At 39.5% G+C, this 18146-nt stretch overlaps 1 protein-coding gene across 3 annotated transcripts in view; it reads right to left on the reverse strand.

Moving 5' to 3' along the window:
- The window catches only part of LOC113068916 (msx2-interacting protein-like), a 33669-nt gene that overhangs the window by 2043 nt on the left and 13480 nt on the right, over window positions 1-18146 (reverse strand). For all 3 annotated transcript variants that reach the window (XM_026241850.1, XM_026241852.1, XM_026241849.1), the window contains exons 4-14: window positions 16356-16516; window positions 10041-10241; window positions 9794-9945; window positions 9588-9713; window positions 9273-9386; window positions 9033-9146; window positions 8852-8952; window positions 1142-8768; window positions 674-1015; window positions 383-577; window positions 128-286 (exon numbers count right to left, since the gene is read on the reverse strand). In XM_026241850.1, coding sequence (XP_026097635.1) covers window positions 128-286; window positions 383-577; window positions 674-1015; window positions 1142-8768; window positions 8852-8952; window positions 9033-9146; window positions 9273-9386; window positions 9588-9713; window positions 9794-9945; window positions 10041-10241; window positions 16356-16516 — 9292 coding nt within the window. The remainder of the gene's footprint in view (window positions 1-127; window positions 287-382; window positions 578-673; window positions 1016-1141; window positions 8769-8851; window positions 8953-9032; window positions 9147-9272; window positions 9387-9587; window positions 9714-9793; window positions 9946-10040; window positions 10242-16355; window positions 16517-18146) is intronic.

Raw genomic sequence — 18146 nt, forward strand, 5'->3', positions numbered from 1 at the left:
ATATAAGGAAGCATGTAATGTTTAATTATTGGTTAGGAATCAGCATCTTGCCAAGCAATTTTTTTCAGAAAAACTACTGCACATGATTATAACAGTCACTGTAATTTTCATTCTTGAGAGGACTAACCTCATTTGAGCCTGGGTTTGGGACATTGATAATTCCAGCAGCTTGTTTTGCTTGCAGGTAAGTGATGAAACCAGTTTTAAGAGCATGGGTCTGGTTGTGGACATCCTCTTGGTCCAGTCCACAAGGCAATGCCAACAGAAGGCAGTATTCATTTTCAGCCTAGGAAAAGAAGTTTTTCCTTTAAATCCCCATTACAGTCCTGACATTTCAGTTGATTTTGTTTAGCTTAGTTTTAATAGATATGGATATGCTTACAGTCATACGTCTTGCAACTCCCTCAAGTTGTGAGGCCTCCAAGCGCATTCTCTGGGCAATGCGAAGAAAGGCACCTCCTTCTGGTGGCGGCAGTGAACAGTGAGCCAGAACACTGTTACCAGACACAAAGTGAAGCTGTACTGCTGCAGTGTCATTCTTAAGTGCCAGGTGACCTTGCCAAATAATTGGGTATTTCTGCTTAAAGAAAGACAAAAACAATGTTTTCTATTGAATTTCTGATGGAATTTAAAAACAAACAGAAGTAATAATTAAAAAAAAAAGTTAACAAACCGTTAACAACTGCACCATATCAATGGACTGAAGTCCTGTGTGGTCAGGTTTAAAGTCTGATCGCATCTGAGAAATGGCTGAGGATGGTGGTGGCGTCTGGTTAGGTCCTTGAGGTCCCTTCTGCATGGTGATAGGCAACTCCAATTTGGGTGTTATAGTCACTGGAGAAGTGTAAGAGGGGGAGCCAGTCTCACCCTGAACCCGTGATATGTGAGACAAATCTACGGAGCATTGGTGTCGAATGTGAGAACCGTCAAGTTTTGATTCGCCAAAACTTCCCACGGACTCAATGGAGGAGACAGAGGTAGCCTTGTGTCTCTGACTTTGATCAACTTGGGAGACCTGATGAAGAATGTACATCTTAAAACAAGACAAGACACACACACACACACACACACACACACACACAAAAAAACTTTCTTGGCTAATGACTGTTAAATTATGATTGTAGAGCACAACAACTCTCACCTGTGATGCAGCTACTCCACGATTAGCCAAGTTAATTCCAATTACTGAATGACTTGGATACTGAGGATGGAAGCCACGCATTTCTCTGTAGTATTCAGACATGGAGTTTGCATTTCCAGGATGAATCAACTGAACTCCTTGAGAAGATACCATCATAGAGCCAGGTGGGTGTCCTATTATCCTATTGTCAGAGTGAGAGGACATCTTAAGCTCCATTGCTTTTGGTGCATCCCTCACAGTCTGTGAAGGGTTCTTTACCCCAGGGGAGACTTTAGAAGAAGCAGATGATACGTGTGAAGTTGACTGCATTGCCTCTGGTGTTCGAGTTTGGCGACTTTCAACAACACCTGGATGGTCAGTCAAACGCTGGTGCACAAGTAGACGCACATCTCTGGCGTACTGACCTAGACACAATGCTCTGTGATGAAGATTTTTGAATTCGGGCTGCATTACTATGCTTTTCAGTTGTAACTGTGGTGCAGAAGCTCTACGAAGTCCTTGAGGGAGACTCTGTAGATCATCATTGCTTGGCCCAACAACTTGACCATCAACAGATGAACTTGCACGTGACTTCAGTACAACATCTCTGATCACTGCAGGCTGAGGAGTTGTGGAGCGCTGTGGAGGTGCAGATCGAGGTGATAACAGATTTTCTGAATGGATTCCACAACCTATTCCAGATAACGATGGAGTACTGGCTCTAACATCTCCTTGGGAAAAATGACCCATAGGTACAGAATGGGTGACACTATGAGGGGTCATGATCACCGACTGCTCAACATGGTGTATATTAGACACATACTGAGATATAGGACCAGCTGGTCCCAAAACAACAGAGCTGGTAGGAGGACAAACTTTTGTTAAGGGTGATGTGGAATGGCCTGATGCCCTTGGAGAATGTGAATCTTGCCTGGGTTGTGAGACCACTCTTTCATGTGCAGCATTTGGACTTAAGATGTGATTGCCTGCCAAAGATGGGTGGTGTGGGCTTAAAACTGGTTTAACATTGAAGGTCTGTGATGGTTTGATCTCAGCTTTCATCGAAACAGTTTCAGTTGCTCCATTTTTCTTAATATTCTGCTGCTGTGTAGTTGACTGACCATATCTCAGAAACTGAGAATGGCTTGTGGATTGGTGGAAGGTTTTCACAGAACCTCCTTGTTGAACAGTGTAGTAGGATGGTTCAGATTTTTCAGAGCTAGGACTTTCCTGATTAATTGAAGAAATAACAGGCTGAGCACTGAATTTTTGGCCAGCTAATAGTACCCCTGTATGTCCATAACATGTAGATGTCTGTGATCCTTTTGGGGTAGAGGAGTGAGATGGTGGTTCTTGTTTTATCTGCGATTTTGTTACAGACTGCTGAAACTCTATATCCATGGCACTAGCTGGTGGGATTTGACTTATTTTAGCAATGATTCGCTGTGGTCCCTCTGTCTTTTGTCCAGAATAACTCAAAACTACCACACCTTCAGATGTATTGACCCTCAAACCAGTACTTAACCCTGTGTTACAATGTGTGCCTTCGACAACAGGGCGCCCAACACTTCCGCCATCATCAGAGGGGTTAAGCTCATGATACCTGCTATTTTCATTCAAGCCTGTACGATACTTCTGCTTGGGTAAGGACATACCAGGGCTACGGTTGCTTAACGAGATGTGAGGAGTGTCCTCCAAATCAAAGGGCATAGGGATCCGACTAATGACTGAAGTAGCGCTGGAAGTTATAGCCAGTTTCTCCTTTAGGAATTGTGGTGACTCACATTGCTGCAGAGTAGGTGGCTGGGTTGGTGCTGTACGGGGTACAAGTTGAGTTACAGGGCTTAGTCTGTCTTCGGGTTGAGAAGTTTTATAATCAGACATCCGTGGATCTGCTAATGTGGTAGTGAACTGCATACTTGGGACTGCATTGCTATTTGTAGCAGACACATACTTCGGTTCCATTAGAATCTTTCGCAGTGTACTGGAGCTTGGGTCAATATCAGAGGCCTTTGTGTCAGGAGGCATGGGGGGATTTGGTGGGGGTCCCCCAACTCCTGCTGTAGACAGTGCCACACTAACTTGTGGTTTTGGTGGAATTCCTTTCTGCTCTGTTCTAGTGTTCCACTCAGGGGCCATGAGAGGAGTCTTGGATAATGCAGGTGAATTCAGGCAAGTTGTAGGTGAAGTAAGTGCAGGTGCTACTGGTTCAGAATATGTCCATTTTGTCCCTAAATAAGAAGGACTGTTATTCCCAGAGTGGAAGGCAGATTCTTGAGGTTCAGGCTGGTCAACAGCAGGCTGTTCTGCCTCTTTTGGTGTGTCACAAGTCACTGTAGCTGTAGCTTCATGTTTACATGCAGCAGCAACAGTAACTACAGCTGCTGCAGCTGCTGATGTTGCGGCCTTAGGGTTGGCAGTTTGAATCTCTTCTGGGATAGATTCTGGAAGTTTGACAATGATGGATTTAGGTTCCAGCTCTGCATCATCAGCGAGATCTAATTTTCTGTTCAAAGAAACCTTCCGTCCTCTGGATTTCTTTGGTGTTTTTGGTTGTGCTCTTCCTCCTTTTTTGGCTGCCTCTGATAATGGAGACTCTGTGAGTGAAGTATCAGTGTTACTTGTTTGAGACGATTTATAATCTGGAATCAGAACACTACCTTGTTCAGATTCTACAATATTCTTTACATTCAAGTCTGTCTCAGGTTCAATAGCCTCACTTGACACTGGCAAAACTTCCCCTGGTGTGGGAAGGAGACCTGTGTATGTTGTTGGAGCAGAGAATCCATCTGCATCACCTGATATATCATCAGCAGTAATGGAATCAATTGCAGCAGCTAGTTCAGTTTCACTTGCTGGATTGGCAGGCTTTTCTACTTCTGCATCAACTGTAGGTTGTACTATAACTGGTGATGTTAGGGTAGTTGGTTCAGCACGAGGCTCTTTGTTTGGTGTTGAATGCTGTTCATCTATAAGACTTGAAATATTTTCCACCGCCCTTTCCAGTTCCATTTGACGGGCAAGCAAGGCAGCCACAGGATCAGTAGGAGGCTCCATTTCTAAAAGAGTCTCCTCCTTTTCCTCAGGACTGTGAACATCTTCCTCTTTGTGGTAAATTGGGATGTTTAACTCTTCGTTTACTATCGGTGTGGTTTTGGTTTTCAAAGACTCTTCCAAACGTACAGCTTTTTCATCACCTGAATGTAGGGCATCCTTAAATCTATCCACAGTGATATTAACAACATTCACAGAATTATCATCAGACATCAATTTGGTGTTCTGTGTTGACCTTGATGCCTTGAATTTCTGATCTAATGCCTCTGTTTTTTCTACAGAAGTGATTTCTATATTGTTATCTGTTGATTTTTCTTCAGAAGGATGTGCAAGTCCCTTTTCTCTTTTAGATATGTTATGTTGTTTAGTATCTTGTGACAACTGTCCAACTTGCATTGAAGTTTGATCTTTGGATTCATTCTGGTGATCTAGGGCAGGTGACACATCAATCACTGCTGTTTCTGACTGAATGGGTTCTGGGCTACCTGAAATTTTGTCCAATTTCAATGTTTTTCTAATTTGCCCTGCTCTTATTGGTGAAGACTGCCCCTTTTGGGATCGTGGAGAGTGCCAAGTCTCTGCTGTTTTAGATACTCCTCCACTACTTGTTGACTCCTTATTTTCAATATCTTCACTCTCAGAATTTTTTGTCTGATCTCCATGAACTGGAGACATATCATCAGCTCTTTTGCGAGTCTTGGGTGGACGACCTCTCTTGCCAGGTGTGGTTACCATATGTTGTGTTGCAGCCTCCTTATCGCTACAGCGCTTACGGGTTGAACGAGGAGGTTCTGTAATTTCTTTTCCTGGTTGTTGAGAAGCCTCATCCTCATGGGGTGTTGCATAGACAGATCGTACATTCCGTCGCTGCCGTGTTTTGCCATGGCTTGTGTTTGATTCAAGGCCCTGCTCTGAATCTGTTGCATGAACTGGAGACTTTGCCGAATTTTTGGGGTCAGCAATGAGTGTTGTAGTGTCTCCTCTGGGAGATGAGGATCTTTTCAGCTTTTCTTTATCAATGCGTTCACTCTTTCGCATAGCTGGTTTCTCATTAGCAATCTGAGGGATTGGTGTTGGTGAGAGAGTTTTTACCTTTTTACTTTTGAGTTGTTTACGTGGTGGCTGTACCTGTTCAACCCGAGGTTCTGTTTCTGGCAGCTCCACATCCAGTGCAACCTTGTGAAGAGAAACATTAACAGGTTCTGTTTTTGCTTCTGGAAGTTCTGCAATTTCTTGAGGTTGACTGGGCTTTGAAAAGGTTACAGAAGATGCCTGAAAAGGATCACATTCTGGCTCAATATTGCTTAGAGATGCACCAGGAGTAGGAGGTTTGACATCAATATCCTGCCCAACAGTTCGGTTTACAGCTCTTATGGACTCGCTCAGCTTTTTATTAAGTTCTTTGACAGTTGCATCTTTCTTTATCATGGGTTCAGTGGGCATAGCACTCACTGTAACAGCTGTGTTCTCCTCCTTTAGGCTAATTGCTTGCAAAGAATCTACTGGAGCATCTTCTGACTGGTCATTCACTATTTCTGGACCATCTTTGCTGGTTAATGTAGAGAGCAAAACTAGCTTGTCATGCGGCACAGAAGTTTCTGATACTTTAGACAGAGACATTGGTGATGTTGTAGCTGTATTATGAATAACTGTTAACTCTTGGGAAATTTCTGATACATTGGGGGAAGGCCCAAACTCTTCATCCAATGTCTTTTCCTCCTCCTCCTCAGTAAGACTAAAGCTTTCTGAAACTGGCAGTTGTTGGCTCTTATCTCTTTGCTGAAGTTCTAAGAAACGGTTATGAAAAAGTACTCTTGGTTCTTGAGAGAGGTCTGATCCTCCTACTCCAACTTGTTCCCCTTGGGAATCACTTGTAATACTATCTCTTCCAACTCTAACATCAGGGTCATTATTTTTCCGCTCAAGGTGCTGAAGTCGTCTTGAGTCCTGTTCAAAGATAGAGCTATGAAGGAAGCGTGAAGCAAAGAGCTCTTGTCGTTCTTGTACATCAGGTTTGGCATCCTTCATTTTATCATCAAGCTTTTCATCAGAACCAGAGCGAATTTTCTTTTTTTTCATGTACCAAGAAGGAATAGGTCTTAGAGTGGGTTCAGACTTCTCTTTGTCTGTGCTATTCTGAAAGCTTTTGAATTTTGAGGTATGACCAAGAAAAGACCAATTTTCTTCCCTAGATGAAGACAGTGACTTAGCACGCTCAAGCAAAGCTTTGGTGTCTGGTGTTATGGTCTTATCCAATGCAAATTCATAGAACTTATTCTTTTCAAGTGACTCAGAAAACTTCACATCTGAAAGCCTCTTTTCATGCTCTCTTTTGAAAGCGTTTGGCTTTAGTGAAAGGTGTCTGCTTTCTTCATCAGAGTCTGACTGAACCTCCCCGGGTTCTAATTCACATTCAGGACGTTTTTGGATACTTTCCCATTTAACAATGCTTGTGGGGAAGCTAATTTCTCCTCTCAATGTGCCCTGCCTAATCTTGCTCTCCCAACAGAACTCGTCTTCTGTGACTGAAGTTTTCACTTTCAAAATCTCTGCATGAGATGAAAGCCCTTGGCGCACTGCATTGCCAATATTGTATTTTGATACATCAAAATGGAAACAATTTTTATTTATTGCCACAGGTGAATCTGGTTCTTTTTCCAGCAACTGTGATGCATCCTCAGCAAGGGGTGTCCCTGGAAGTGAAGCAAGTCTCCTTTCAGGTTCATCATTTATCGGTCTGAACCTCTTATAATCTTTTTGTCGTTTAGTGCCAAAATCAAATTCAAATGGTCCCAACTTCTTTCGCTTGCTGGGTGGTGAATCGTTAGTTAAATCTTGTTTTCCTTTCTCATGCACATGACTTTGATGCTCAGAGTCCTCTGCATCAGTGCTGGGTGTGCTTTCGGTTTTATTTGATTTATCATACTTTGGCAATTGCTGCTGTAGGTGACGGATATGCTCCATTTGTTTTCTGCAACTCTGTGAGTGATCAATGTCTGAGATGAAACTTTCTTTACTTTCAGAATCTCTTTCTAGCATTGGGGAGAGTACATGGTAGCTAGTTAAGTGCTGCTGTTCTTGATCTCTTGAAAATTCCATATCTACACTTCCATCATCAGAGACTGCAAGACTTGGTTGACTTTGAGCCCCAACAGTACCTGTCTTTTGATCAAGGCTATCTAAGGGATCTGTTGCCTCCTCGGTTGGTTCCCCAAGTTGAGCCTGAAGGTCTAGACTGAGGCCTACTGACATTACAGTGTCTAGCTCTTCTTTTGTAGTATTAACAGTAACCATTCTCTCTAGCTTTATTTTTTCTCTCTTATATGCTTCTTTTCTTTGCATCTTTTTATCATAATAAATGTCTTTCAATGATTCATCAATAATTCTCCTTAACCGCACTTCATCCTCCTCCTCACTTCTTTTCCTTAAATTGTCAGCCTTTCCAGAAGTTTCATCAAAGCGCCTCTTCCGTGCAGCCAAGCAGTCGGCATCTACAGAAGAGCTGGTGTCAAATGCAAAATCAGTTTTTAAGCATTTTTTGTTTTTCACATTGCCCTCTTTATCAACAACCTCAACTTTACTAGCCAAGCCTTTCTCCTTGAGATGTTTTCCATGCTTAAAAAAATCTTGAGCCTGAGTTTCTATGCGGAATGGAATACTCTTGTGATCAGCAGAGGGCGGAGTGTTTGGAGACTGAACAGGGTCACTCCCAACCTTTGTTTTTTGTTTCTCACTGAGGATACAGTCTATTAACTTCACTTCCTTCTCCTTTACTCTTGTCAGCTGGACAACACAAGGTGGCAGATCAAGTTTAACTTTTCCAGGGTAGTCTTTGTCTTTGATCAATGATTTGCTGGATTTACCTCCCATAATTAAGATATCCTCTGGGCTGGTATCCCTGTCAAGTTCAATGTCTGGCTCTGATGATGGAATAGTAGGTGATACAAGTTTACATTTTCTCAGCTTTTGCTTTTCAGTCCTGTCCTTGTCTCCTTTCTCCTTACGTCCAGCACGTCGATCTTTTTCTCCTCCATTTCCACGCTCTTCCTCAAAAATTGATTGGTCTTTCTCTGATTTATCACTCCTATTGTGCCTCTCCAAACAAATTTTATCCGGCTTTTCAAATCTTGGTGGAGAAAGTGAGCTGCAGCTGCCACTTCGCTCAGATGAGCGGCTGTAAACAAGATGTTCAGAGTCACTGGGAGGACGTTCGGAAAGGGATGGGGAGACAGCAGGACTAGCAGGACGACGTGGATGGGATGGGGTTTGATTGTGTTCAATTGTTCGTCGACTGTGGTCTCGTTCACGATCCGTTTCAAATCGCTCTCTTTCCCTTTCACGCTCTCTTTGTAAGTAACTGTACTTACGAATATCCTGCTCATATGGGTCTCTATAATCCCTGTATTCATGGGGGTCATCATAGTATCGTGGGTCATAATAATCTCCCTGATAAGAATCCCATTCTGAATACAACTCTCGACTTCTGGCAGGATATTTTCGACGTGGATCCTCTGTGTAGGAACCTGGGGTTCGCACATTCTCATAGTATGCCCGTTCAGCTGTGAACTCGTGATATTGTGGCCGGCGCTCCTCTCTGTAAAAAACAAACAAAATTAATAATAATAAAAAAAGGATGATTCTACAAAATAAATGAGGTGTTAGCATACAACATCTCACCTTCGTTCTTTTATGATTTCATAGAATTCTCTTATGTCTTGTCCAGATGCCTGCATTGAACGGTAAAAAGCCATCTGGCTTTCCTGGTTGGCAAAGTCAACCTACAAACAAATTTAATTAACAGTGTTAGACAAACAAACAGTTGGTTTGTCAGTGGGACACGTCAAATTATATTACAGACCTTTATTTTATTTCCTCCAATTTTCCAACCCTTTGTTTCCTTGACAGCGGCCTGTGCATACTCTATATTATTATACAAGATGAGGGCCATTCCATTCAGTCGGTCGAACACAACCTAAATTAATTAAAAAAAATAATAATAATAATCTATAGAGATCAAATGAACTTCAAAATGCAATGCATTTATTCTAACGAAGAAGGGAACAGAACAATAATAAATACATTTAAATAATGAAATCACCTTTACAACATGTCCATAACGACAAAAGTGCCTTGTGAGATACTGTTCAGTAATACTGGAGGACAAGCCGTCCAACCATACACATGTTGTAGGCATACTTTTGCCGAAACCAAGCTGAAGGAAAGAAAAATTCACATCTAGTCAACCAATGTCCTGTGTAATCTATAAATTTTGATTCCGATGAGAACAATTAAAAAAATTTTTTTTTTACAATTGTAAATACTCTTTTTTTTTTTTTTTATGTTTGTATTAAATGAGGATTGACTGTTGCCTATATGTAATACTCCAATATTAATAATATGATCTCATCCTCACCTTTAACCTGTTGTTTCCAAGATATTCACCATCCATTTTCTTAATTGCTTTACAGACACTTGCTATGTCACAATACTGGAGAAAGGCATATTGTGGGGAACCATTTACCTTTTTTATATCGATATCCTGGTAAAAACAGAATATGTACATAAATATGCAGAGTTAATACAGTGACTGTTTTAGCACACTTTCAAATGTCTACTTACAACAATCTCTCCAAAATGCTGAAATATGTTAAGCAGGTCATGATATGTTGTGGTTTTCTCCAAATTTCCTATGAATAATGTCCTTGTAGCTTTGGGATGAAACTCATCTATACGTTCATCCAAAGGTCGGAACTCATTCTCACTCTCTGTTTCTATTGAGGAATTGATTAGAGAACAATATTGGATCAAATGCTGCTTCTAAATGTAATAACAGAAAAGGACTCTGTACAAAATGGGAGGAACCTACCTGGGCCATGCCAAGCAGTGACATCAATTTGCATGCCAAAAAACAGCTTCCCTTTAGATGCACTTAGAGCTTTTTCTTGGTCCTCTTGCTGGCGAAAGAACACTAATCCATATCGTTCCTCAGAGACACCATGGATTTGAACTGATGTGACTTTACCATGTTTCTTAAATTCATGGAAAAGGCCATCCTTCAGGCTTGTATCTAAAATTGATAGGGGGAGCATAATCACATTAATTTAGATGCTGTCTCGCCAAAGTGCGTTCCAATTAGGGATGTTCATTTTAACCTGTTTTTGAATTTTGACCAATTAATACAAAATTAGTTGAACGGATTAAAAAGTAATTTATTTATCTTCAGTAATTTATAAAAATATTAAAAAAAAAATTCTGCATCCTTAAAATATGCTATGCGTATATAAATAAAAAAAAGTTTTCTTAGAGGAAAAAAAAAAACATAAGTTGCGTATAATAATAATAATAATTTGCATTTTATTATTTCATTCAGAAATAGGTCAAAAGGCAACGCAAAATGTTAACAAACATTATAATAAACTGAAAAGAACTAGAATTAAAAATGGGCCTTTCAGAAGTTATAGCAATATAAACAAGCCAAAATGAATTAATTTAGGCTAAAACATAACTGAAACCGACGCTGACTCTGTCATTCGACACTAAAATCAAATGATTCCGTATCCGTGATGTATTTGAATGCGAAATTATTATCTATTATAGCCAACTTCACTCAGGTTCCAATATCCATGTAAAACAAAATGTTTTGCATAACATCACGGCGATACGGTGATAACACAGATACAGTGATATGGCACAGACTTTACAACATATTTAAACTGAGCAGAGTGTTTGTTTTTTTCCATATGTTTGACTGACTGTATTTTATGATGATAATGAACAGGCTGCATTGTCAAGGTAGCAAAGCTTAACTGGGTGCGTGCATGTGGAAGCAACTTCTCCTTTTAGTCATAAAGATAATCGGAATTGTAACAATTTTGCCTTTGTGTACATTCACAATAAAAACAATTCTTTGTGCGTAAAATATGCCTAAAGAAAAATAGGATGCCACTTTCTGCCGTCTGTTTCACTTTCGCGCAGTACAAAAATGGACTGAAATTGCGTTTTTCGTTCATTATCTTAACTGATTATTTAAGCAAAAACATATTTCTAATATAAGCCTATTTATTTGTGTATATATATATATATATATATATAGATTAGGGATGTCAACGATTAATCGATGATCGATTAATTGTCGATAAGAGATGCAATCGATTAAGGCTATCGATGGTCGGTTAACCGATTCAATGTTGGGCTGCGTGCGGCTCATGCGCACTCAACACGTGCGAGCGGCTGTGAGTGACAGTGACGATATATAAAAGCATCATCATTCATTCACAATGTACAAATTAAGCTTTTAATGTGATTTAAACTTTAAAGTACATTAAAATAGAAACAACATAAAAGTTCTTCAACATTAAATGCAATAGAAATGTAGTTACTAATCATTTCATCAGATAACTGTTTTATATCGTGCGCTTTGCAGGGCTGGGAGATACAGTGACAGGACAGGTAGTCTATTCATTCCTACAACTTGTTAATTCATTCCTACGAATTATTAATGTGGCAATTGTCCATGTTTCATTAATTTTGTTCCCTAAATAACCCATGATTTAAGTGAAATAAGGGAACAAATTAATAAATCGAACGAATTCTTAATTCATGAAATCTTTAATTTCCCTTCCCATGTTTACCACAGTAAGAGATGCGAAAACAGTTATTAAAAGCGAAAGATAATAAAATAAACCTGGGAAATTAGAGGGTTAGACTATGAAGATTTTGGAAAAGAAACAATGCCTAAATATAGCCTACTGAATTTGTGGAAATTCGTGACCAACCAGCAAACCAGAACAAAGCCGCGTAAATGAAGACTATGGGGTCCAAAAGCATGGTCGCGAGCTACAATTTTCCAGTTAACCTATTATTCCTCTAATAAACAAAGCTTTTATTCCACACTTGTCATAATCAGATCTTATAATTTCTAAATAAATAATTGCTGGATTCAAAACAGCGATTAATAGGCGCTGTGACTGACACATTCCTGGAGCATTCACTGCTGTCACTAAACGGTGACGCCGAGCATCGTTCACAAGTTTCTGCATGGACCTGACTAGGGCACAGGTTCTAAGCCCTGGGACAAAATGGGATGCTTTAAGGAAAATTTATAGCCTACTAAGTAATAGGCCCAACATAAACATAACAATTTGTTTTCATGTTTTTTTTAAATAGGCTATGCGAAATATATCCGACTTAAATAGGCTAATTAAGATTAACGGATTTAAAACAGAAGTGTGGGCGCTCCATAAGTTCACAAAAAAAAAAAAAGGATGACAACGCATTCTGTTTGTTTGCTTTATTTTACAAGAGCACAAATCTTCTTTTTTTATTGTGAGTGTGCACAAATGTAAGTAAACACTTTTGCGGAAAATATATATATATTTTTTAATGTCTCAGCTGTTTCGATCGCCCCGGAGCCTGCTGCACACGTATATTCTAGCGATTCAAACTTACATCGCAGTCTGTTCATTATCAAAATAAAATGTCAACTAAACATTAAAAGGTTACACTGGTCAGTTTAAATAGACCGTAGTATACCGGTCCACTCTGCTGTTATGCCAAGGACGTTTTTGCTCATATGAAGAGGATAATCTTTTCCGTCTATATGCGAATGCGTGTTAAGTACAAGCCTAGTTTACATTATAAATAATAGTTTAACATTCAAATACATTGCGAATATGGAAACATTTCGATTTGTGCCGAATGAGACATGAGCAATAACCTCCAAATAAATCTAGCCAAAGCCGCGCTCGCTCATCCTCGTCTGCACGCATGCACTGTCACGATCTAATGCGCTGTATGCCGGATTTTTAAAAATGTGGGACAGATTTCTAGGACAGAATCCAGCAGGATCAAATTAATGTGAGCAACTGTGTTTTGGTGCAGCAGCGCCGATGTAGTTCACTTAATGTGCAGCGCAGTCACACGCGCTCCACATTTCGGATAATTTTATACAATAATGTCAGTTGAAAACATTGCAATTTTGCTTTAAAATACAACAACGAGCACCACAAAACCATTTAAAGAGGCGCGTTCAGCGTTCTCCGTGCGGGATTGGAAACTGTCAACAAAGTAAAATGACCTCAAAAGTATGGCGCGCTCTCTTCATTTTATCAAATGATCATAATCGCATCTATTCATTTTATAATCCTGCTACTAGCATTTTATTCAGACTAAAACCTCTTTAATTCAAGTGAGAAAGCGTTTTGTGTGTGTGTGTGGCTTTTGCACATCCTGTCATACCGCTGACTGCGTGCCTGCAATAGACGCATTTTGCAGTATTATGGTTAACGATTAATCGATTAATTGATCGTTAATTTAAACGACGATCGATCATGGAAATAATCGAAATTTGACATCCCTAATATAGATATATATATATCTATATATATATAGATATATATATATTAGGGGTGTAAAGGTACGTGTATTCGTACCGGACCGTGTCGGTAGAGGGCTTTCAGTACGGTGCACGTGTGTACCGAATGACCGAATGCAATATTTTGTGTGCGGAACATATACATTTTCATGTTTCCAAACAAACATATTAAGTGGCGGAAGTCTTCGCGTTCAGCACAAATCCCGCTCTGCAGCTTATTCTAATGCCGGCGACACACTGGCTGCGTGGCGTGAGAGTGGCGTTTCTGTTGCGTGTCAGTTGCGTGACGGCGGTTTCGTGTTTTCTGTGCCTTTACACACCAAAATCGTGCCTGACGCGGCGCTGGTGCATTGCTCCTTTTGTAGGTGACATTGAGGGAGACCTTCCGACTGACCAGGATCTTGTCTTCATGACAACAATATTTATACTTCAAGTTGAGCATAAATATAAAGCTTACTGATAAAGGACACCGTCAACAGTATTGACTGCAAAATAGACTATGTTTGACAGGTGCAATATGCCAGTGTGTCACCGGCCTCAGGTTTTCAAAAAGGCATCACGCGAATGTGAACCACTACAACTAGGAAAAAAACTGTTGTAATTCAAACGCAGCTCCCATCTGCATTTAAACAGACCTGCTCTTAATTCTGATCGGTCCAACGCAATAACGAAATCGGAGCAGGTCTAAAAACTGAACCCGTTGATGCTGCACTTTACACTTTGGAAAAGTTATATATATTTTTTAAATATGAGCAGGCCTACAAACTGGGATTGGTAATGGTGCACTGTAATCATAGTTATTTATTTATATTTTTCATTATATTTTATTATATGATATTGGTTTGAGACTGAGAGTATTTTATTTAGTGGAGAACTTCGCAGCAGTATTTTATTTCCTATTCTTTTTTATTTTATATATATATTTTATTAAAAAGGACACCGAAATGTTACTGAGGTTAATATTATGTAGCAATGTTAACAAGCTTTACAGGTTTTCCGCAGTTTGAAAGTGTTGTACTGTAGAATATCTTATAAAACAACCTACCTTTTGATGTTAATTCATGTTCATTATGTACTCTAGTAGTAAAGAGCAAGGTATGATAGGTTCACGTGCTGCTTGAACTGAGGCACTACTCGCGATCGTGCCTTCCACATTAGGGACCGTTCACATGTTGTGTCTTTTGTGCGCTCAAGTTCGTTATTTCAAATGTAGCGGTATGCATGCATGCCCATAATGGAAGCAACGCGCTCGTTTTTTTCCAGGCGCGCCCGCACCACATCGAGTTAAAAACATCTCAACTCAACTTCAGAATCCCACAAGCGCGCACCGCAGGTCATGTGACAAGAACCAACCAATCAGCTTCATCCTTTCGTGTACCAAAGTTGAAAACTCAGCCAAGATGAAGGAACAGCTGATCATAGCTGTATGTAGATAGCCATTTTTAAATAAATTTAGTAACAGAGCTACTGCAAGCGACTTTTAGTGCTGCAAATCCATCTATCCTTTGCTGAAATTTACGCGTCTTCATGGAGAGAGCAGGTCATGGTTGCTTAGCAAAGGCAGACGCCTCAGGAGCACTTCTGCCCGAGCGCTTTGGAAAGGAGAAAGCGGCACGCCACGCGTTTTTAGTCGCGATATGTGAATGGCCCCTTAAAGAGCACCAAAACTGTATTTAATGTTTGAATTTTGTTATGAATTTGGAATAATTTTAAAGCTGATACTTTGTAAATTAAAAAGTAACAAAGTACAAAGCGATTACTGGACGGCAAGTGCACTTTAATTTATTGAAGTTCATGCATTAACAGAACACAGTATGGACTAAGATCTTGTTAAGAAGAAGCCTTATGATTATAAACGAGAACTGTTAACGATATTGCCAATATCCACACAGATGACAGCTTTACTTGTAGTTTGTTCAAATTATGAACGAAATAGACACTGTTTTTCTGCACTTTCTCTTCAAGTCTCCATCATTTCTCTCTCTCGCGCGTTTATCAGATTGTGTCAGCGCTGCTGAGCAGCAGATGAGGACTGTTTAACTCTTTTTCCCACTAAAACTTCAATGCGCATTCTCTCAATGCGCGAACATAAAAAAAGATGTGAATGCAAAACAATCAGGAAAACAGGCATTACATGCAATTTTTTAAGAGATGTAAATACATAGGCCTAGTCGCCAGTGGCGACCTCAGCAAAAACTTCACTCGCATTTGAATATTTATGGTCGCAAATGCGACCGTTTTAGTCGCAGTTTGGAGCCCTGCACACACAAACAGGAGGTGAAGCGGTACGCAAAAATCATGGAAAAATTTGAAACACGTAAATGTACCTATGTTCCGTTCACAAAATATTGCATTTGGTCATTCAGTAAACACGTGCACCATACCAAAAGCCCTGTACCGAAACAGTCCGGTACGAATACACGTACCGTTACACCCCTAATATGTACCCAAGCTTTATTATGTTTTTCTCCACTCGCAGAAGCACTGCAGGTGCGTGAAGTGAAATGAAGACCATGTGAATCCTTATGTTCTGTTGTTTACTGCTTTTTGGAATGTAAAATTAATCCCCGGGAAACAAATGTTAGTATTTTTAACGGGTCACAGACACTTATTCTTTCTAACCGAATTCAATTCTAATTTTAAATAATATTTTCGGTTAATAACGGTTAATAATCTGTTAACGAGTATTGGTTGTCCATTAGGAAAAATAACCAAAATGAACATCCCTAGTTCCAAATTGCTTAAATTAGTTGAGCAATGGTTTTTGTTTTGCTGTTTGAAAAGTGCATGTGTTCATAAAAGCCTTACCCGTTGAGCGCACAGGGAGGTTCTGCACTTTGATACCAAAACTTTTGCGAGGTTCATCTTTGTCCAGTGAAAGTAGGGGCTGAGCAAGAGGGGCAGGTACAGCTGCTGACTGAACAGATCTAGCTGGAGACCGATCACTGGAGCTGCTGCTGGAATCACTACTGTGAGAGAATAAAAACACAAACCTGCTTAGAATGTAGACTCTAACAAGAGGTGAACACTAACAAATACACTGTGCTATAAAAATGCTGTGGTTCAGCACTCTGCAGAACAAAACTATTGTCAATTAATAACAACATGGGCAAACATAGAGCCTCGTAAGATTTTTTTCTTTTTTGGTGATTCCTTCAAGGGAATTTACAAAACCTAACTACTAAACATATAATACATAAAATAATGATATTATATGTAACAGCTAATACAGCTTATTCATGCAGTTTATTTTCCAACCTCAGAGAGGCACTATTGCAAAAAAGAAATGGACAGTATTGAAAAAAAGAAGCAGTGCCTCTCATTGACAATGAAAGTATCTACCACACTTAAAGTAATCTTTTTTGGCAGTTGCAATGGAGTATTACAGAAGGAAAAAAAAGTTGAAATCTAAAACCAATTCCACTACTCCCACAAAAAGGACTGGCAAGCACACCTGACATTCATTTGTTTGAGGCGGTCTACTAAATCTACATAAAAACTACACTGGTGTTTGGCTAGTAATTTTGAAGTTTCATTTGGTGAATTAGTGCTTTATTTCTCTACATATCCAAATTGCCACTGATGTGCAAGCTACCAGAGGACTGCATAAAAAGCTGATATTTGTTCAAACTTTAAATCCGTCTATTTGAATATAAAGAACCAAGTGCTTGGTTCGTTCTATTCAATTAAAATCATTTGGTAGCTTGCACAATTGTAATATTATGATAATAATTAAATTCATATATAGAAATCCATATTTTATTCATTATATAAATGTAAAATGATACATATAAATATATTAATTGCCTAAAACTGATACTGAAATTACAGTGGATACTTCTTTCCTCAATGATTCAGCCATATACATGGCTTTCCCTTTGTCTGTTTACATCTTTACACTGCCTTCTCTTCTCACTCGCTCTCGCTCTCAGAAGTGCGGCTGACAGGGGCTGGCCTGTGGGAGTGGGCAGGGAGCCAGCAGTGGCTAGAAATTTCCAGTTCCAACTGGATCTCACGGGGGTGGGGGGAGTTCAAGTGGGCAGTGTGAAAATACACCAGGCGATGTTTCTTAAAATTCCTCTACAGCATTTTCTCCTCAAGAAGCATGCAATACAACTAATATATAGGAAAACAATATGCTTCATTTTTTTGTCTATATGCACAATAGCCCTTATTTTATAAAATGACCAACTCTGCTTTCAAAAAAAAAAAAAAAAAAGTACTGGAGTCAAAGAAAATGAAAAAGACAACCCACAAGATTTCCTTCCATGTCAACTAACAAATATAAATATAAAACAGCACTCAATTCTTATGGAAGCCAACCCTGTAGTTTGCAGCTAAAAACGGTTGTCTGGTGTATGCTCTAACAAATATACATTTATTTATACATATTAATTACTATGGTGCACTAAAAATAAAATCATCACGAGCAGGGCATTTTCACCCTCTGGTTTATTCTCTCTCAGTTAAATTTAGCCTTCAGTATCAATAGATAAACCTTTCCATTTCTGACTTCTTTATTTAGAGGTTTAACAACATTACGAATAGGTAACCAACATTTTTTAATTAAATCCCAGGTACGTTTTTTTTTGGTGTTTC

This window comes from Carassius auratus, unplaced genomic scaffold (assembly GCF_003368295.1).
Source record: "Carassius auratus strain Wakin unplaced genomic scaffold, ASM336829v1 scaf_tig00000254, whole genome shotgun sequence".
NCBI classification, from domain to species: domain Eukaryota; kingdom Metazoa; phylum Chordata; class Actinopteri; order Cypriniformes; family Cyprinidae; genus Carassius; species Carassius auratus.